At 41.9% G+C, this 22,979-nt stretch overlaps 1 protein-coding gene across 1 annotated transcript in view; it reads right to left on the bottom strand.

The window, feature by feature from the left end:
• Positions 1-1,482: 1,482 nt before the first annotated feature.
• Positions 1,483-22,979, bottom strand: part of RNF17 (ring finger protein 17) — a 170,672-nt gene continuing 149,175 nt past the window's right edge. The window contains exons 28-33 of the mRNA XM_074982032.1: positions 21,333-21,389; positions 17,697-17,810; positions 12,398-12,557; positions 3,876-4,011; positions 3,257-3,446; positions 1,483-1,581 (exon numbers count right to left, since the gene is read on the bottom strand). Of these exons, the coding sequence (XP_074838133.1) occupies positions 1,483-1,581; positions 3,257-3,446; positions 3,876-4,011; positions 12,398-12,557; positions 17,697-17,810; positions 21,333-21,389 (756 nt within the window). The remainder of the gene's footprint in view (positions 1,582-3,256; positions 3,447-3,875; positions 4,012-12,397; positions 12,558-17,696; positions 17,811-21,332; positions 21,390-22,979) is intronic.

Here is a 22,979-nt window from a genome sequence, read left to right as displayed (position 1 = left end):
ATTCTTCCTATCCCAAGATGGTCAGAACAGGGATCAGATTCTAGACTATTTCATGGCTGGAAGCAGGAGTGAATTGTTCACGTGTTTCAATCTTTATGTTCTTCTTCACATACAAAGCAGCACAGTGAAAGCATCAAGACCTCCAAACTGCAATCCTGTCGTTTTGCTGTGAAACCCACACTCCTTGGATGATATAAGTGATCTAACTCTCAGTTTACTAACTTGTACAAATGTGAGGGAAAAGCATACACCAAGTTAAATAAGAACTTTTCTCTGATGCAAGATAAACAAAACATATTTAATTTTAACATTGTTTCCATATTTATGCAAACAGCTCTGAACTAAAACACCCCACACCTGAGTATTTCACGCATTCCAGACAAATACTGTATGAAAAGAACAAGACAAGGCAAATTAACATGCCAGAACTAAACCAAAAGAAAAATCCGTTTCCTCTTCGGGTATTATAATCTTCATCACAAGCTCTGAATCTAGCATACCTGGGAACACAAAAACTAATGTCAAATTTAGATAATAAAACAGCTACTTCCTCCTTATCTGGTAGGCTCTAGATCTAAGCAGTCTAAACTACTACTGGGTTTTGAAGGAAGAGTCCACCATACTGCCACATTAATACACTGTGCATTGATATAGATTCTCTCTGATTACTTTTATAGTAATTATTGAAACCAAGAGAAAAATGTTACAATATTTAAGATTAGAAAAGCACAAATGCCTGGTTTACTCACCATAAACAAACCAGTGATGCAAAATAATAAGCAAACAAGACTGTAGCAGGAAACATGCCAAAATGCACCAAAGTATAAGATTTTGAAATGAATCAGGGTTTAACAGTTATTTTACTAGTTGGGGGTGGAGGGAGGGAGAAGACAGCTTGGAATATGGGAACTGAAAAAGTTTTAGTGGAGGAAGAAGCTTAGTCCTTGCAGAGGCATCCCGCTACTACTGTTAGGAGGCTACCATTGCCAGCCATCTACAATTTCACCTGTTTCTTCGGTGACTATCTGGATTACAAGCAGGCTGTAAAAGTTTCTTTCTTCCTATTTACAAGGCTTGAACATATTGCTTGTTCAAGTTGTTGTTGGCAATCAAACTAGACCCTGGATTTCAATATCGTCTGAGAAAACAAATACTTGCTCTGAGGACAAAGAGCTGCTTTTGGCTCGAGCAGGCAGTATGGACTGTGTTGCTAGCATCTGCTAACAAGAATATACAGTTGTGTTGAAATGGAATTTTTTTTCTATATTATGTATACTTTTTGTTTATAGTTATAACAAATTTGTCATTTACATTAAATTAGCACTCAAAAGGGCATAAAAATGGTAGTTCTGGTCAACTGATTATTTAAAAAAAACAACAAAAAAAAAAACAACCCAGCCTGTGGCTTAACAAACACTAGATTTAAAAATTATTTTTATAATTGCCTCAACTGACACTTGAAGTTTACTGTACTTACGTTTGTCACTGATCTAAATCTGCTAATCCCATTTCTACCAGCTTCATGTGAACAAAGCGTCGTTCATCTTCATACAAATACACAGTGTATTCTGGAAACTGAGTCTGAAAATCAGAAATTTTCAGAAGTACAGAAATATCTGTTTCAAGTAGTAAGAAAGAGTGGATTAAATGCTGCAATTGTACCTCTATACTGCAATAATGTTTAGAGGCCAACCTGGCTGGAGAGCTATTGGTCTAGATGCCATACAAAAATATAGAAAAGGTTAGTCTCTGTACCAAACAGCGTACAGTCTAAAAGTCAAGACACAGTAAGTAGATGAAATGAACAAGAGGGCTGGGGTGGAAAAGACAATTGCAAAAATAAGAGTTTCACTAGTTTAATCACGTAAATAGAAAAATGATGATGCTAAACTTAAAATTTCATCACTGGAATTAAAAAAAGGTCAAAACATTACTTATCTGATCTGTTCATTTGAAAATAAACATAGTGAAAAATATTACAATTTGGTGTGAACTAAACCTGATTTCTATTACAAGATGAAAAAAACCAACGTAAGTTTTCACTTTGCATATATGATGCAAATTGCAATGTTTTGTGAGGAAACGTTTTAGTTAAACATTATCCACCAGATGGATAATTGTACACCACAACTATCTATTTGAAAATTAAAATGTATTGCTTTATATTAAATAGCATTTCCCCACATAAAATTGTGAACTGATTGTAGTGAGGTACCATCAGTGATTAAGGCAACTCAGCCACACTACCCAGTGAACACTTAGGGTTTTTTTTTTAATTATTAAACTTGACATTAAAAATACTGATGTAACTAAATAAGTTATTTTACAAGTATTCCATTACTTTCAGATTTCAGAAATTTGTTTAATTACAATGTTAACATTTGATCCACAAGGCATACAATTTTTAAGAAAAAATAGGTACATGCTGATAAGTGTAAGGCACAAAGAAGGCTGCAAGGGAGCACGCCGAGGAGCTAGGAGGGAAAGAGATTGACAGTAACATATGGCAGGGCTGCATGAATTTGTATGTGTCAGTTGCTATCTAATGGATGGGGAAAGAGAACAAAATGACTGATGGAGAGGCAGCTCAAACACACCCAAAAAACCCTACATTTTGTCATTGTCCTGACATTCCCATCAAAGCAACTCCTATAATCCCTTGTGATGGGCAGGGCAGATTTTCACTTTGAATATCTATCTGGGATATTCTAACAGGAGAACAAGGAGGAAGGTTAAGAGGCAGTAGAAAAGCAAAGAAAAGAGTGGTGGGGGGGGACAAGGAGGCAGTACAGTTTTAGTACTTACAGACCTCTTGTTTATTTTGGGCACCTGACACCACTGACCCAATTGGAAATGTGAACCCTACAGATAAGAATGATGGTTTCTGGTGCAGAACAAACAAAGGAGGCTAAAATCATGCAGGCAGGAAGGTTTGAGAAGTGAGATGTCTCTAACACAGTAAAGAAAAGTCTCCAGATCTGAAGAAGTGAGCGTGTTCCATGAAAGCTCCCCACCTAATAAATTATATTGTTAGTCTTTAAAGTGCTACAAGACTGCTTTTTTGTTTTGTACAGTAAAGAAAGTTCCTGTACCCTGGATCTTCTGCCTTTTTCAGAAGCATCACAACATGAAAGAGTTTTGTTTAAAAAAAACTGAACTCAAACAAAACAAGGTTCACAACAAATGTTAAGGTTCAGATATTCTAGTGAAAACGTCAAAAACAAGGTAACACATTGGGCAGGAACAAAAAACTTACCACTGTGGATGCATAGAGCTTTTTCCCTTGAAGACAGTCTATCATGGTCCATAATGCTTGCATGCTCCATTCTGGGCAATATGGAATTCTCTTTTTTTCTGTATCATATAAAGGAGGTTTAAATCCAGCCAACAGAACTCTGACTGCTTGAGCAGGATAGCGCATAAGGTGAGACGGAATCTGGCGTAATCTAAATCAAAGTGAAAATCCTTGTCAAAAATATGCCAGAGAATAGACTGAGCAACAGTTAATCATCGTCTAGGACTAAAATTTGTTAATGAAGAATATCTCAAATGATTGGAGAAACAGCCTAGGATTTGGGAGACGTAGGTCCAAGGCCCTGCTTCATATAGACTTGTTGTGTGACCTCAGGCAAATCACAAAGCCTCTTCGAGTATTTGTTTCCCCATCTATAAAACGAGGATAGTAGGACTGCCCTACCTCATAAGGAAGTTGTGAGGGAGGTGCTTGGATACTATGGAAAGGGGACTGGCCACACAGTACCTCAGGCAAACAGTAACAGTGTAGAAGTGCAGATGCAACCTAACTTTTTTTAAAAAAAAAAAAAGATACTAGACCTTGATAAATATAAGTTGAAAAAAAAAAACTATGCACTCACCTGCTTGTTGGTAATTTTTCAGTTGATCCATAGTCAACAAATTGAACCAAAACATTAACAGGGTCAAATTCTTTAATACAGAGTAGTTTTGCTCTATACCACAAGCCATCACTGTATTCTGCAAGGCAAGGCATTTCTGTAAGAAGGAAAAAGCACCCTATTTAATCCCACATTTAGCACATACTCTGTCAGAGTTGTAAAGCAAGTTGTATTATGCAATTAAGTTTTATTTCCTATCTCATTCATGGTTTAAAAAAGTACACATTTTTAAAATAAAAAGATACATAGTTAACTGAGAAAAAATTAAGTGATTTTATAAAGGGACAGTTAGTTACTGGAGTTCTCTGAGACTGACTCTCTATAATTAAACATAGGATATACTAAAAGGTGTAGCTCAATGACTGGACTAAGCATTAACGAGGGAAGACCGAGACAATGAGGATCAACCAGTCCAACAACACCACCATCATCACACTGGGAGGGGATAACCTCGAAGATGCAGAACAGTTCACATAACTGGGGAGTATTATGGGCAGGGATGGAGGAACAGACAAGGATATTGATGCCAGGATAGGGAAAACAACAGCTGCATTCAAGATTCTTTGTCCCATATGGAGTTCACAAATATCTGCAAATCACAAGCTACAGACATTCATAAACAGATGCCTGAGGTACACGCTTCACATCAAATGGCAAGACTTGGTCACAAATGAGGAGCTTTAGAACAGAGCAGGACAAGAATCTCTTGATGTTCAAATCAAGAGAAGAAAGTGGGCACGGCTAGCCCATGCTCGCAGAAAACCATCATCCAGCATAGTCTGTCAAGCTCTCACATGGAACCTGCAAGGAAAATGCAAAAGAGGAAGACCTTGGACAATATGGAGAAGATCTACTGAGACTGAAGGACAACAACTGGGGTACTCCTGGAGTCAGCTAGAAGTTTTGTCCTGAGACAGAGTGAAGTGGAGGAGACTTGTAGATGACCTATGGTCCACCCAGAGTACAAGGGTTTATTTAAGTCAAGTCAGCCAAGCACACAACGAGCAGTTCACAATGTGGAATCTTGTCACAGAAATGCCTTCTAGTGTGTGATTCATAAAAAGGGAGGTCTTCAGTTGTGCTCTGTACCTTTCTAGGGAAACCTGGGGAATGTAACTAGGATTCCCACTTCATGATGATTCCAGTTGACTTTGTATGTGAGGTAGCACTGGCACAGCTCAGACAATGTTGGATTTCTGCATCAATATCTGTGTGGATGAGAGATGACTTCCAAGGTAGAGAAAATTGTTGATGTTCTCCAGTACCTCTCCACTGTCATTAATAGATGGAGCGTGTGGTACCTCATTTGGAGAGGTCTGATAGGAGAACTTTGTTTTTCTTGATGTTGAGAGTGAGACCAAGATATTCATAAGCATCAACAAACATGTTCAGGATAGTTTGAAGATCTGAGTGGGCAAAAGCTGCACTGTCATCAGCATACTGAAATTCCACGATAGGTGTGACGGAGAATTTACTCTTATCTTTCAGCCTGCAGAGCCTGAACTGCTTTCCATCAATTCTATAAATGATTTCAGTGCCAGTTGTGAGCTTCCCAGCAATTAGGGAAAGAATGACAGCAATAAAAACCACAAACATTGTTGAGGGGATGATGCAGCCCTGTTTAACTCCTGTTTTTATCTTGAAAGATTCACTCTGGAAGCCAGTACTACTCAGAACAGTCACTTTCATGTTGTTGTGAAGCAACTTTAGGACACTGGATGTCCTAATAAATATATCAATTTTAGAAAGTACAATCCAGAGGGCACAGCAATCCACTGAATCAAAAGCTTTAGCTAGACCAGTGAAAGCCAATTCAGTAGTAGGTTTTGCTCCCAACACTTTTCTTGCAGTTGCCATGCTGTGAAGATCATATCCACAGCTCCTTGACATGGTCAGAAACCACTCCATGACTCTGATAAAATTTGTTCTGGTGGACAGAAGGCAAGTTGCAAGGCTCCATACCAGAACTTTTCCTTCAAAAGAACCCATTTTACCTTCTTGCAGGCTAGCAAAGAACTCCTTCAGCAAGTCCTCAGGCAACAAGTCCTTAAATTTAAGGAGAGTGGCCCAGGAGTCATAATTGTAATGGCTCAAGATAACCAAGTGGTTAGCCAACCTGAGCAACAGCCCCTCACCCCACCCATGGAATAAAATCTTTCTCCCGAATAGATCCAGGCTTATAGTGCCCTTGGATTTTGGGGCTGGAGCTTGTTGATGCTGTTGCATCTTCTCCTTATGTGTGTCCACCACCAGGGAGGAAGTGGGAGGAGGGTGTATACAGGTACTCAAACCCTTTAACCAGCACACAGTACTTGTGCTCCACCCTCCATGCACTGGGAGTAATGGTGGCAGGAGTTTGCCAGATGGTGGCAGCGAAGGACAGGATGGTCTTGTTAAACAGAAGGGCACATGTGAAGGACCCCTCTGATGTGGGGATGTCAACCATGGGGTCATCTGATGATGTCCTCCTCCACAGGAAGGTTGAGGGTGGTAGCCACCTGGTGAAGGAGGTCCCAAAGTCTGTAGGCGGCAGACCTGAAACGGAAGTACCCATCACTACCTTGTCCACAGAGGAGCTGGAGGAGATCAACAGTAGCGCAGTCTGTGCTGAAACCCTGGACTGTCCAGCTGCATAGACTGTGCAAAATTACCTGGTGACCCCTAAGTGAATGGCCACACTTGGGCATGTTAGGGTGAGGTATGTGGGATGGAGGCAGGGTCCAGAGACCCTTCTAAAATGTTATAGAGAAATATGCCTCAGCACAAAAGGACTAAAACACTAACCCCAGGTCAAGAACTGAGGAACCAAGTGAATTGGGCAAGTCTAAACCAGTTAGCACCGGAATTTACTGAATTGCTTGCAGACTGCACTATCAGCAGTATGTGGCTTCAGCAGCCTCATCCCCCCGGTCTAAAACTGACAAACAGGAAAAACCTATACAGGAAAGACCCATGGCCTCTGACCTACCAGACCACAGGCACCAGCTGCGTACCTTAAAAGGAAAAAATAAGTATGAGACGTAATGTTGTGTAAAATGGGGAGGGGGGCTGAGAGGGGCTGCAGGTGAAGAGAAGCAGAAGCAACCAGGATGTGATGTGTCAGGCCTCGGGTGGAGCCAGCAAACGGCAGGACCAAAAAGCGGGGCAACAATGTAAGGAGGAGGAGGAACTCCCGGATCCTGGAGAGACCGGATGCTGTCTGTGACAAGGCCTGAGCACCCTTCGCCGCTCCTCCCACCTGCTCGCGAGTTAGATCGAGTAGGGCGCGAATACCTAAAGGGTATTGTGAAAATCTGTATTAGCGATATAGCTAGCTCAAGTAACATGATGCAACGGTATGTCTTATTCCTGTACCTGCTTAACTATGTAAGTAAATGCTCTCATTAACTCTGTTTGTATTCTGTCTGTTTGTACCTTGTATCCTGTCCTGTGACAAGTCTATCTATAAGTTTGATGTGTTTATGTTTTAGTTTCATGAGCCTGTAAGGGCTACATGCAAGGCTCAGGCAAAGACGCCCCAGAACCCCCAAAAGGGCTTTGACCCAATGACCACGAAGTTCTGCAAGCAAGCTGCCTCAGCTGGGAAGGGTGATCCGCTGAACCTCTGTGTTCTACAGGACAGAGTGTTGTTTGTGTCTGTACGTCACACCCTTCTATTAACCCTTAAGTAGTCCCATCCCCCGAAATGCGAAACTCACACTTCTTGGGGATAGATAACAGCTCTTAGAAATTGGGATAGATAACAGCCAATGAATTCCACCAACCTGTGGGCTGTTTTAGATAACTACTGGGAGTTAGAAAAACCCCAGGGGGTGCTTCTCTTTCTTTTGGACATAATCCTATTCCTCCTGTTAGTAGTGTGGTGTAAGCCAAGCTATAACTACACCAGTTTTGTAATAACAGAATCAATCTCAGTGGTGCGGGTCATCACCGAGAAGTAGCCCTCCTTTTTCCCAGTTCAACACTCCACTCACCTTCACCCTTATTTAGGACTTGGAGCACAGCATATTTGCTCCTCATAGACATCAAACAGGAACTTCACTGCTTGAAGCCCTGGGGCTTTTTCATGCCCCAGTCCCTCAAGGGAACATGGGAAGAGAACGGAGACACTTCCCTACGCGCTGGCTGCCTAAGTCTAACTAACTAGAAGACAATGGCTATGCTAAAGAACCATTTACGCAGTGAAGAGCCAGGGAGGTGCTGCGTAGCAACAAGTACTCTGCCAGAGTTCCAACGGTCTGCCCGAGCAGTAAGAAGGAACTGAGTGATTGGGTCAGCAGGGTCATATATAGGGCTCCGCACTGGCGCCACTCCACCGGGCTCCACAGCTGACCTGACGCTAGGGTTCAACTTTCCAACAATCGTGCATGCAGCACACGCACCCCTGACTTGGAATAGATATGAGCAAGCACTCAGAGAAAATTTAGTTGCTATTCGTCCATAATTGTTGTTCTTCCAGATGTGTTGCTCATGTGTATTCTATGTTAAATATGTGCATGCCTATAGGCACAACTGCCATTGATTTTTTTTCCTTGGTGGTGTCTGTACAGCTGGCTCTAGTGCCCCCCTGGAACTCTGAACCCATGCACCACTATAAATGGACACTCACAGCTCCACGCCCCTTTGTTCCTTCTTGCTATCCACTCAGACAGCACAATAGAAGAGAGAGTCATGGAATGGACATGAGCAGCGCCATCTTGAGGAACAGCTTTTAATTTTTCAAGTGCCTGCTTGTGTTGATTCCATGTTAGACCACTCACAACCAGTATCCCTAGAGACGGGTTCTGAGTTCACCAATGTTCTATTGTAATACTACTCTTCCAAAGTTTGTGTCAATCTGGGACTGCTGGATGCAAAGGTATGAACTGATCATCAGTATCTCTACATTGAAAGTGTCCTGGACTGGAACTTGGGTGAGGAAGGCTGCTGATAAAGTCTGAACTCTTGTGGAATGGGCAATCACAATGGCTGGGGAGTGGGAAACCTTCACCTGCTCATAACAAAATCTGATGCATGTGATTATCCAAGGTGAGGTCCTCAGATGACAAAGCGGACTTTTCATTCTGTCTGCTACAGAGATCCACATTCTAGTCTTTTCAGTGCAGAAAGCCAGGGCCTGCCTAACATCGAAGGTGTATATAGATGGTGTTCCTCACCTAATCCATGAGGTTTCATGGAGACAGAAGAACATTTGTTGTGGACCTGTGACATTACTTTTGCCAGGAAAAATGTGTGGGAGAGCAGCTAGACTTTGTTTAAGGCTTGGCCTACACTAGAAAAAAATATGACAAGATAGGCAACTCCAGCTATGAAAATGGGGTTGATGCATCTTAGGTCCAATTTCTGGCACAGCCCCACATGGGAGGTTGATGGGGGTGCCCTCAGGATTCAACTTAGCTCTTTTCTACTAAGGGCACTAAACTGAACTTTGGAAAAATGACTGCGGCAGCATCAGTCTTCCCCTTAATGTAGGCATGCCCTTAGAACGCCGTAATTAAGTTCTGAAATCAGGGTTCCAATTTCAGTGACTTTTCTGGCTTACAAAATTGCCACTAGGAAGGCAAACTTTCAGTAGAGCAGCAGCAGTGAACAAGAAGCCAAAGCCTGAAGAGGGACCCGTGAGCCTGGACAGTACAAGTTTTAGGTCCCATGGGCGCACCTCTATGTAGAATCTTTCAAAGCTCTTGAGGAACCTGTCTTCTTGTGCAAGAAGACTGACCTGCACTGGCCTGGAGGGTAGGAGGCCAAAATGGTCAGCAGATGGATCCTGACCAATGATAATGCCAGATTTTGATGCTTCCGGTGGAATAAGCAGCCCAATATGGTCTGCAGATATGACAGACAAGCAAAGACACCAACCAGAGGCCCAGTAAATGAAGCACTTTCACTTGACCAAGAAGGTCATACAGTTACAGGGTTTTCTGCTACTTGGCAAAACCTGCTGGACTTGCTCTGAGCAGGCTCACTCCTGAGTCAGCTAAGCAACAGCCAGGTTGTCAGCTTCAGAGACATGAAGTTTGGGTGAAGTAGCCAGCTTTGGTTTTCTAACATCAAATCCAGCATATTGGGAGCTCTAACAGAGCTAGTACTGAAAGGTCAAGGAGCATGCTAAACCAGTCCAAGCCCTGGCCATGTTGTGGTGATCAAGATTACTTTTCCCTTGTTTCTCTTGATCTTTAAGAGGGCTTTGTGTACTAATAGTGCATGTGGAAAGGCATAAAGCAGATTCCCTAAGCATGGGAACATGAAGATGTCTGAGAGAGAACCCTTGTTGAGCTCATGCACTGAGAAGAGCTGAATACCTCCCAGTGGAGAGACCACTTGTGGCAAGAGGAAAAGAACCTCCTCAGGTGATTTGACAGCATGTTTCACCCCTCTGGAAAAGATGATGCCTCAAGGTAAACACTGTGTTGCATACAGAAGTCCCACAATCAAAGAGCCTTTTGGCACAGGGCTGAAGAGCAAGTTGCTCCATTCTTGGAAATGTAAAACATTGGATCCAGACTGTCTGTCTGGACCTGCACTACCTCACTGGACATAGAAGGAAAACCTGGAAGGTTAAGTGAATCACCCCACGTTTCCTGACATTTGTATGTGGAAAGAGTTCTCCCTGTGACCAGAGGCTCTGGATATCGCGAGTGTCCAGGTGGACTCCTCACCCCAGGTCTGACGCATCTGAGATTATCACCACCAACAGGCATGATCCAAAGCAAAAGGTGGGGGGGTACAAAGGGAATCCTGATCATTATTGACCAGAGATTTGACCACCAAGATAACAATACTAAAGCAGTTGACAGGATGGTAGGAACAAAGTCCAATGGTGCATGCTAGTGGAGTAGACTAATGCCAGCCACAGCTGTAGAGGTGCAGCTATATGCACTGCACTATGTAAGTGCATGCTGACAGGTGCAGGGGCTGAGGGGGAAACAGCTTGGGTAAGCCAGCAGCTTCTTGGATTTCTGCAGCCGGATGGGGGGAGCTAAGCGGGCAGCTAAGCAGATTCAGTGTTTGGCATCCATCTTTAGCATGAAGATTGCAAAAGACCAGCTTCCTTCTACCCTGAAATCCATTCTGAACCACCCAAGCCAGCTCAGTAGCTTGTGCCCTCTGCCACAGTCTGTCCCCATAGACTTGCTACATTATAATGTTCTTTGTGAGCCGCAGGATGTTAAAACAAGGAACACAAGTTCCTTTCCAAAGTGCCCCCACACCCTTTTAGCCGGACGGCATAAAAGATACAGCTAGGCCAGAGGCTGGCAACCAAAATAGCAAGAGCCATTTTTTCCAATTCAGCAAAAAACTCAATTCAAGAGCTGCAATGTATGTGAATATGAGAGTGTCCTTAATAAATAACATCAAACCATACTGTTTTTTAAACACCTATTTTAAAAACAGCATACGCAATGGTTTGTAATGGGATACATGTTTACTACAGGACATTCACAAACTTTTTACATATTGTTTCCTCACACTTTGTGCATGTGTTTGTATCACCGTCTTCCTGACTTTTACTCCCGAACCTTCTCTCTCTCTCTGGAGGATGCTAAAAGGTGAGTCATCCAACGTTTCGAGATCACATATCATTTGTTATTTAGATAGGAGTTGTTCATTTTTGGGCTTTTAGACATTCACTGTTTACTGAAAATAATGAGTATTTTTTTGTCTTTTAAACTTTGCAATTATAGCATCAAGAGCCACAAAGAAGTCCTTGAAGAGCCTCATGCAGCTCAGGAGCTACAAGTTGCAGACCCCTGAGCTAGGCAAAACAAAACTTCTGAACAGTTTCTCCTGCATACTCCACACACCCCAAGCTCCTACCTTGCCTCCTGCAACCCTGACATCCCCACCCCTTGCTGGAGCCTCCCTATTCACATACACACACCAGCCCCTTGCCCTGGATCCCTGGCACTTCACCCCACACGCATTTTTCACAAGTATCATCATATTGTTGTCCCCGCAACCCTTTGTCCTGAACCCCCGTCTAAGAGGGGTTGCAACCCGACAGTATCTGTAAGAAACTCAAGTTACTTTCACCCCTGCTGGCAGTGCAACCTTAGAGAACCCCTGCAGCTAAAATATTCAAGAGGCTGCCTTAATCTAGGGATGAAGAAGATGCCACCAATACATGAGGAGCCAGAGCCTCCTCCACCAGTGGGTCACTTCCATTGAAGCTGCCTCTGCAGTCTCGGTACTGGGACTGGAGTCCGAGTAGGGGTCCTGTACTGGCAAGAGTGATGTTGAGGCTCACTTCTCAACTGTGGCTGTGGGTAACAGCTGGAAGTGGCAGAAACCACCCCAGCAAGTATGATTGATATAAGCAAGCACTTAAAAAAGAACCAATATTGTCTCTTGCAAGTCTGACTCTCCAAAATAATTTATAGCTTTAAGGTTTATTTTAAAATAGAGACAAACAATAAAAATATTTACTCAGTATGTCTATAGTTCTATAAGGTATCATATGGAAAACAAATTTGCAAAAATACCTGGTCTAAAATCGGTTAGAAAAGGAAGGGATTCCACATTCTGATTACAACACCTCAGGTCATGATCGAGACTCTCAAATTCCAAATCCCAGCTGACAGCACTATCTTCTGTGTTGCTCTGCTGGTTAAGGCTCTCTTCTGGTTCAAGGCACATGTACATCTAAAAAAAAGAGAAAGATATTACAGAAGATGAAGATTAGAGCTTTTACAGACATCAGAATTAACTGCCAGGTTTAATAAGTGATCAGGGGACATTAAGAAGATAATGTTTTTTTTTTTTATCATGGAAAAAACACTGCCCCCATTCTAATTATTCTTTCCTCCACCCCTTAAGATGAGTTTTACAGTTGATAATTAGGGTTTTAAAAAGTATGAAAGGTTCAAGGGTACCAGTTACTATTTATTAATGCTGCATCTTGTAGCCATAGTAACACAAACCCTGTATATATGGAGGTGTGCAGGTGTTAGAATTCCACAGAGGCTTGGTCGAATTCAGGACTCCCTCTCACTACTTTGGATTTGCCATTATGGAGCATTAAAGTTCAGACAGATTCACTGAAATTCATGAAAAAACTTTCTAACATGGTTGATTTCTCTTGCTGAGAATGAACCATCTAAATTTTATTTTTAACATGGACAATTAGTATAAATGTGTGTATCAGTATAAATAAATATGCAAATAATAGTTATATAGCAAGCTAAATGTTCACTAATATACACAGTCTGCATCAAATCTCCAGTGTCAAATGTGCATCCAAACCCACATATAATACAGACGGGGATCCATTTGAATGAGAACTCACCATTATTATCCATCCTTGGCTAAGAAACAACCCAATTACAATGTACTTCTACATTTCTAATCACTGTATTTAGAGAAGCACTTTAAAGACTAACAAATAATTTATTAGGTGGTGAGCTTTCGTGGGATAGACCAACTCCTACTTGACTGCTTTTTCTTCAGACCAGGGGGTCCATCCCACAAAAGCTCACCACCTAATAAATTATTTTGTTAGTCTTTAAAGTGCTACTGGACTGCTTTTTTGTTTTGATAGTATATAGACTAACACGGCTATCTCTCTGTATTTAGAGAAATCCGACTAGATTTCCTAGAAGTGGCTTTATACGGTCGTATTTACCCTGAACGAAAGCATACAGAAGTTCAACTTATTCATGAACAAGAAATTAAAAGCAATTGTTAGATAACTAAGACTATGTATTTTTAATTCTTAAACAGGTAACTGAGCACTGTAACAGAGTCAGGGCAGCAGACCCTAGGTGGAAGTCAGCCTAGAATAAAGCCTGGGCTAGGTAAAAGACAGAAGGAGTTAATTAAGCTCCCAGATGGAGGCAACAGGTATCAGTTAGCAAGTCCAGCTGAGCTAACTGCCAGGAAGCTTAAAAGCAGGGAGGCAGAGCTGGGGAGGGAGAGAGATGACAGAGGCCAGCGAGAGACGCTGTGAGGGAAGTAAAAATTAGCAAGAGCAGATGAGTAGGAGGAGAGTGTTGACAGCAGGGCTTGGGAGGTAGGAGCTGGGTGCCCAAGCCAGGCCTCCCTAAGCCAGGCCAACAGATCTGTGAGGGGAAGAGGCAAGGGGTCTGAGCCAAGGTGGAGGGGGGCACCTGGCCACAGCACCTTTACATCACATTAAGCCCATGCCAGCCTGTATTATTCTAAATACCATCTTATATTTTAACAGTATTAGCTTTACTGAGAAACTGCCAAGATTTCATATAGAAAGCTAGAGTGATACATGAGAAGAGTAATTAAAGAGAATAACAGAGCCATTGACTGGTCTATGTATTTATCAAACAACAGAACTTAAATAGCTCAATGTAAACCAATCCCACATTCTGATTTTATGACCTAACCAGCTTTTCCCTGATTTGTGGTATGGAGTCTTAAATGCATGGGAGTCTTTTCTTTAATAACAATGGGAATAAGACTGGGCGCTTTTCCAGAAGGGGCAGTAGGCAGTAGCAGCTGATGTGGACTGAAAGAATAGTTCAGAGAATAGTTCCCCCTGCTGCCGAACAGGAGGCCATGAAATCTGTAATATATTAAGAGCGCACAAAACAGAATATTATGGCACAAAAACGTTTCGTCACTTCAGCTTGAGGAGGAAAATACAGGAAAGGAAACCAGTGTGCTGCTACAATGATCAAATCCAATTACATACTATCTATTACATCAAATGAGTAATTAATAAAAGCACACTTTATTGAAAAAAGAGGCCCCATAGATCAAATACATTTCTGAGGGAACATCTGTGAGTGCAGAACATAGTGCTTTCACCACCACCTTCCATCTTGGTCTGTCCCCTGTGACAGTCTGTGTGCTTTCCATATTATTCAGCTAAGTTTCATTCTGCTTCAACTGTATGTTTCCATGTTGTTATCCTTTAACTCTACCACTCCCAAAGGAGTTCTAGTCCAATATCTATCTGAGGCTGCGTCTACACTATGAGATAAAATTGAATTTATTAATATAAATTTTGTAATTCTGGAATTTATAAATTCAATTTTGACTATCCTCACCTCCCCATGTGCTCCTCACAAAGTCGACTGATTGCTGCCACACTCAAATGGCAAACATCGACTGTTGCAGTAGTGCATTGTGGGAACCTATCCCACAGTTCCCTCATCCCCGTAGCATTTTGAGTATGCTCGCTGGTCTTTGACACCACCTTCCCACACTGCATTTTCCTCATTCCCCTCCTGTGCTATGCAAACGTCCATTTTTTCCCATCAGAAGAAAGGAAAAGTAAGGCATCTACAAGGATGGCATAAAAGTTTACAGAAATCTTTCTTCTGTAGCTGAATTCTCAATTGGCCATCCACTGATTGTCCCCACTCCTGTGACTGAATCCAATCCCTGAAAATAACACAAGGACAGACTGTATTCTCAAAGTTAGAAAAAAGACAACAGAAAAGTCTATGAAACAGGAGACTTACCGCCCCCAGCAGCAGCAAGCCCCTGAATATCTTAGCTGCAAGGGAAGACTTCCCCGGCCCCCAGCTGCAGCAAGCTCCCAAGTATCTAAGTCACTGGGGGAGACTTCCCCCCAGTGGCAGCAAGCCCCGAATATCTTAGTTGCCAGTGAAGACTTCCACAGAAGACTTGCAGGAGAGACTTGCGGCAGAAAGGCCCCAAAATATTTTTGCTGGGGAGCCAGTTGAAGTAGTCCCCCCTGAATATCTTAGCCGCTGGGGGAGACCTCTCCCCAGAGGCTGCAAGCCCCCGAAATTCTTTCCTGCCCTTGGATCCCTAACCGCATACAAGCTAGGACATGGTGCTGCCTGGCAGCACGGTAAGCACCGAATGGTAGGCACGTCCTTTTTTGGGTCAGGGGCTACCCACGTGAAATGGCTGAGCATGGGAAAGGCCCTGACTGCCTGGCATCTGTGGGGAGAGACAGATCGCGCACAAATGTAAACCACTGAGAAGGAGTTTCTCGCCTCTTATGCAAGCAAGACCCCCAGAGTGGCCTTGTTGCCATATGGTGTGGTGGGGCGGCGGCTGGCATCAAGCAGTGCAGAAAAAAATACCAAACGCAGAGACAGAACCATGAACTCTGTGCTGGGTCTATTTGTAATGGGGAGATGCCCTCATAGTGCTGATAGCAAAGAAACAAAGACATTTGTCAGGCTCTCATACAAACATAAGCCCACAGCCACAGACCTCCTGGTCCTGATTTGAAATTCATGGTCTTTCTGTTACCTAATTCCTGTGCACATGGAGAGCAGCAACCAGAACAGAGCACTGCGGGGCACATACGGGGCACCTCTGGAGGCTAAGAAATTCAATTTTAACGTGGTGCTTCCATTCTGGCCTTTAATCAGCCCAGGAGTTCCTGTGGCCCAGAAGACATGTCTGTCCCCATCCTCCAAGCCTCACTCCTTCCCACCTTGCCCACTCACCCACCCTCATTGTACTCCTTCCTCCAAGCCCCCTTTTTTGAGGGACGTGACCTCTGGAGCAGGGATTGGCACAGGGCAGCAGCATGGATCAGGCCCCACCGCTCACCCTGGCAGTGGGAGCTGCAGGGAGATGTGGGGAAGTGGAGCACATTCGTTCCACTTTCCCATGGCTCCCACTGCCACAGTAAGTGTAAGGGGCCTTCCCCCTGCTGCTGCCTCACTCTAGACCCTGCTGAGAATGCGTGAGGCCATGTTTCCTGGGGGAGGGGGCTTGGGAAAAAAATGAAATGGGGAGGAGACGGTGGAAAGGAGTGGAGCTTTGGGAATGGCTATGGACTTGTCCCCTAGTAGGCAGGGACTCCAGTTCCAGATTGCAAAAATGCGCAGGTTGTAGATGGCCCATGGGCCAGGACGCTGCTGCTTTATTCTGTTCTGTAGTTGCTTGCACAAGGCGGTGGTTGCCTGTTTTTTTTTTTTTTTTAACTCTTGGTTAGCTTGATTTACTGGAGAAAAGCACTGAACAACAAACATTTTCTCGAACTTAGACAAACATCGTACCAATCATTTTGAAACCAGTGGCCATTATATCAGGCTTTCGGTTGCCCCTCTTGACAAGACTTGCGTGCATGTCATGAACATTCAGTAACGCAGAATATAGTATGATGTGTCCAGATGATAAAGTGATTTGACCTCATGTAACCAATCTTATTTCACTTAGGCCAAGTGTATCTAGTTCCTATCTTTCCATTTCCTTTGTTACTTTGACTGTTTTACCTGCCTCATGTTAGTGTCCACACATTTCAGTGACCAATTTTGGTAATGAATTTTGGAGGGCGCAAATTCATTGGCAGAACAGGTTCCTTGGGAGTTTGGCCATTTTATATTTTCATCATTCTTGTAGGTCTCTTTGAATCAGTTAGATTGAATCTGTTGAACACAACAGGAGTATAGATTTCTGTAATGACTGTTTCATACAGGAGGTGTCTGGACTACCTTATTGTGGCTCCTACTCTTTGACCTGACCTGACCTGACTCTAATAAGAATACACTTCTGCCAGCACAGCTTGTATGTTCAAGGAGACATCTGCTTTTTAAAGGTCATGCTTATAACAAGAACATGACATTCAGAATATTTTTTAAAAGAATAGAGATAGGATTATTTCTCAAACATGCCTGCCACCGAAAATCTGAACCTCTATATAAATACCTGACATGCTGTAATTTAATTAACTGATAGAGATTTAAATGATCAGTAACTAATAACCAAAAATGCTTGTATACTGACACTGATATATTTTCACAACATTGTTGAGAAGACTAGAAAGAGGCAGTTATATCCTGTAACAGTTGTTAAACAAAAAACATTTATAACATATACCTCATTAGGTGATACAAGGTGCTTAACACTAACAGGGAAACGTTCTCCTGGAGTGGGTAGCGTTAGCATTGTATATGGCGGCAACAAAGTCTCTGCCTCACATAACAGCAGCTCCTAGAACAAGACAGAATTTAGGTTAGGCTTCACACGTTTTGGTAACTAATTGCAAGTTTGCCCTTCTATGATTTCTGATTAACTAGAAAGGAGTTATTTGTGTGCACTTAAATAAGGAAAACAAGACATTCCTGTTGACAAAGAAAAATCAAATCAAACTAGCACTTTTTTGATTCAATTTCTCTTCTTATCTTCCATTTTTTAAGTAGATAAAGAGTTAGAGAACTAATGCAGTCAACATACAAATTTTATTTGAGAATGTAAATAATTACAGGAAAGCTATTTGGAGGTAGTTCTAAATAGTTAAGATACTAATGGGTAAGATCGATGGTCCTTTCATGGATCAGCAATTGCTTAAAAGACAGGAAATGAAGGCAGTAATAAATGATCAGTTTTCAGAGTGGAAAGAAGTAAACTGCTATGTTTCCCAGGGACCTCTTTGAGGCCAGTTTGATTCAACATATTCATAACTGATCTGGAAAAAGGAATAAACAGTGTAGTGTTAAAGTTTACAGCTGATACAAAAGTTCTCCAGATAGGGGTCCAAAGCTTACTGCAATGAGTCACACAGTGATACCACAAAAGTGGGACACAGGGAAACAAAATGGCAAATGATATTAAATCTTGTTAAATGCAAAGTAATCCATATTGAAAAATATCATCCCAAATATATATATAAAATTATGAGGTCTAAGTTAGCTGTTACCACACAACCAAGTTTTTGGAGTCATCACGTATAGTTCTTGGAAAACTCATACAATGTGCAGTTGCAAGCAGAAAAAGCTAATAGTATTAGGAAAAATAGATAAAAATCCAGTAAATATACGGCCATTTAATTCCATAGTATGCCCACAGACTGATTACTATGTGCAGTTGTAGTCACCCTGTCTTAAAAAGATATTAGAATTGGAATATTTACAGAGAAGGACAAGGAAAATTATTAAGGGTACAGAACAGCTTTCATATGAGAATAGATTAAAAATTAATGGGACCATTTAGCTTGGAAAAGAGATGTGTATGGGGAGGATAAGATAAAGGTGCTATAAAATCATGAATGAAGTAGAGAAATTGAATAAGGAAGCACTATTTACTCCTTCATACAACACAAGAACTAAAGATCACCCAAAGAAATTAATAGTACTATTAAAAAAAAAAAAGGAAATACTTCTTCACACATGGCAAGCCAGTCTGTGGAACTCATTGCCACAAGATGTTGTGAAGGCCAAAACTATAAATGGATTTAAAAAAAAAATCTCAGCGGGGTAGCTATGTTTTAGTTTGTAGAGTCACAAATAACAAGCAAAAAGAAACATTAGGTTTTAGACAAAGTAATTGAGATAACCAGGGAGATATGGATAGGAGATTGCTGAGGCTTGATATGGAAATGAAGATACGTGACTAGTCTCATGGGAATCATGTGAGTCTTGCCCCTTTCGTAATCTTGTTAATTTTGCTTTCTTTCGTCTCTATAAATCAAGGGATTTGAGCCCTGTATGGCACTCTCATTTTCTGGGTGCATTAGCAGAGCAGCTTCGCTAATAAACAGAGTGGTCTGACAAATTTGTGAGTCCTGACTCTGACAGGACTGACTGGATAAGCAGCAGCACAGTGGAAAGGGATCTAGGGGTTATGGTGGATGAAAGGCTGGATATGAGTAAACAGTGTGCCCTTGTACCCAAGAAGGCTAATGGCATATTAGAATGCATTACAAGGAGCACTGCAAGCAGATCTAGAGAAGTGGTTATTCCCCCTATTCGCCCTGGTGAGGCCATATCTGGAATACTGTGTCTAGTTTTGCCCCTGCCCCAGTATAAAAAGGATGTGGATTTGCTGGAGCAGGTTCAGCGGATGGCAACAACAACGATTAAGGGGCTGGAGCACATGACTTATGAGGATAGGCTGAGGGATTTGGGGACAACAAGAAGTCTTGTGGCACCTTATAGACTAACAGACCTTAAACAAATCCTCACCAGTCACTACAAATCACAAACCAGTGACTCTAGGCCTGGAACCAGCTCCTGCAACAGTCCTCGCTGCCAACTCTGCTCACATATCTACACTAGTGACATCATCACAGGACCTAACACCAACTATACCATCAGGGACTCCTTTATCTGCACATCTGCTAGTATAATATATGCCATCATGTGCCAGCAATGCCCCACTGCAATTTACATTGGCCAAACTGGACAGTCTCTCCGTAAAAGAACAAATGGACATAAATCAGACATCAGGAACGGTAATGTACAGAAGCCTGTGGAGGAACACTACAATCTCCCTGGACACTCAGTGGAAGATTTAAGGGTGACAGTCCTGAAACAAAGAAATTTTAAAAATCAAATGCAGAGAGAAATCTCTGAGCTGCAATTTATTTGCAAATTTGACTCCATTAACTATAGATTAAACAGAGACTGGGAGTGGCTCGCAGCTCACAAAGGCAGTTTCTCTGCTCTGGGTGCTATCATCTCCCCATTAGACTCTGACAAAATTCACATCCCCCCTTTCCTCTTTTGATAAGTACTGTTGATACTGGGCCATTTCCACCTGGCTGAATAGACCTCGTGAGCTCTGGCCCTCCCTCTTACCAGGACCCCACTCTTTAAATACCCCTCTGAAACCACCCCCTCACTCATGCATCTGATGAAGCGGGTCTTTGCCCACGAAAGCTTATGCTCCAAAATATCTGTTCGTCTATAACGTGCGACAAGACTTCTTGTTGTTCTCGAAGCTACAGACTAACATGGCTACCTCTCTGATACTTGAGGGATTTGGGCTTATTTAATTTACAGAAGAGAAGACTGAGGAGTGATATAATAGCAGACTTCAACTTCCTGAAGGGGTACTCTAAAGAGGATGGAGAGAAATTGTTCTCAGTGGTGACACATGACAGAACAAGGAGCAATGGTCTGAAGTTACAGAATGAGAGGAGCAGGCTGGATATGAGGAAAAACTACTTCACCAGGAGGGTGGTGAAGCACTGGAATGTGTTGCCTAGAGAGGTGGTGGATTCTCCTTCCCTAGAGGTCTTAATTCCCGGCTTGACAAGGTCCTGGATGGGATGACTTAGATGGGGTTGATCCTGCTTGAAGCAGGGGGCTGGACTAGATGACCACCTGAGGTCCCTTCCAGCCCCTTGATTCTATGATAAGATATTGCAGCACAATAAAGCACAGATAATTAGGCTTAACTGTTCCACTAAAGATAAAAATAGAAGGTACAGCCAAGGCATTGCTCAACAGCAAATGCTAACAATCAGTCCATCGCTTCTCTCCCAAAGCAACAATATAAAACGTACTTTGCATTTGACTAAAGTGGCTGAGAAGTCCACTTCTAAATTTTTCTTTGGTAAGAATTAAAAAAGCATTGTAAGAATGAAGCAAGTATTTAGGAAGGAATCTAAACAGGACCTGACACAAAAGGATTGGGTAAGATAATGAATTTTAGTGAGGAATTGTAAAAAACCCACAATATAAACCCACCCACCTTACACACAAACCTTGCATGATGAACACTGAAACTTACCTCACAGATGATTTTACAGTTATCCTCAACACACTTTTCACTGTAATTTATTACTTCCTAAAAAGCAAATAAAGAGTACAGTTCATTTTAGGTACCAGGTCAATAGGGGACTTATAAACACTTAAAATATGTACATAAAATTTAACACTTACAGCAGATTTTTTCAGATTATATTTCCTTAATTCATAAATACATATAGGCTGCCTTGATTCCAGGAAACATTTTAACTCTCACCAATAGCAATGGGACTTAACCACATATTTTGAGTGCCTTCTTGAATTGAGGCTTCAGAAACTGATTCTGCAAACAAAACTTTCACCAAGTTCCAATGGAATTTTGTCTGAGAACTGTAGCATTTCGCTAATTCATTAACATAAAGGGTACACATAAATACAAAGTTACATTTTTTTTCCCTAGCAAAGATGAACCAACTTTCCTTGAATGGGTTCCCTCCATAAATGAAACCTGAATTGTGGAGTATGACTGGGTATTTTCAAAATCCTTCAAAAAGGACTACACTCCCTCTTGCACCACTTAACAGCTTATCTTAAAACATTATTGAAAATAGATACCCAGCAGAAACATAAGTTTCAAAATTGCACAATTGCTCCTTCAAAATTCCCCATGTTCTAAGTTTCCACTTAGCTGTACGAAAAAACCCCCCAAAAAACCAGTCATGTAGCACTTTAAAGGCTAACAAAATAATTTATTAGCTGATGAACTTTTGTGGGACAGACCCACTTCTTCAGATCTATAGCCTTACCAGAACAGGCTCAATATATAAAGCACAGAGGTCCAAAAATTAACACGTGGTTTGAACAGGGACAGCAATTACCTGACCCATTAGAAGGACTCTTTCACACACTCTTATGTTTGACCTAACAGTTAACTTCATCACCCCACTGTTTTTGCTCTTATATCTGAATTCCCAACTTTGATAACAATTTTTGGACCTCTGTGCTTTATATATTGAGCCTGTTCTGGTAAGGCTATAGATCTGAAGATGTGGGTCGGTCCCACGAAAGTTCATCAGCTAATAAATTATTTTGTTAGCCTTTAAAGTGCTACATGACTGGTTTTTTGTTTTGTTTTGATAGAATACAGACTAACACAGCTATCTCTGTTACTTAGCTGTATGGCACTGCATCTCAGAAAACAGAGAGCTACTCAAACTATAAAGGTTCTGTCTTCCAACAACTATGCGTTTTGGGGGCACAACTAAATGGGAGAAGGGATGAAATAACTGAAAGGTGGATGTATAACTGATTGAAAGACTATATGCAAAGACTAGTTTATTAGTGGTTTGCTATCAAAATGGAGGGATTTATATAGTGGAGTCCCATAGGAGTCAGTTATGGGCACGGTAACTTTCAATACTTTCATTAATTACTTAAATAATGGAGTGGAGGGTATTCTTATAAAACCTGTGGATCACACGGAGTTCAGGAGGGGCTGTTAGCACTTTGGAAGGAAGAATTCAACGTGACCTGGACAAAATGACCTAAGGCAGCCCCATCGTTGGAGGTTTTTAAGGAAAGACTGGTCAAATTTCTTTCTGGGTTGTCTAGGTTTATTTGGTCTTGCTTCAGCATGGTGGGAGGGGGAAGACTTTACTTATTGAGGTCCCTTTTCAACCGTATATTTCTA

The sequence above is a fragment of the Carettochelys insculpta genome, chromosome 1, assembly GCF_033958435.1.
Source record: "Carettochelys insculpta isolate YL-2023 chromosome 1, ASM3395843v1, whole genome shotgun sequence".
NCBI lineage: Eukaryota > Metazoa > Chordata > Testudines > Carettochelyidae > Carettochelys > Carettochelys insculpta.
Note: the sequence above shows the minus strand (reverse complement) of the source record. Positions and strands in the feature narration are given on the sequence as shown.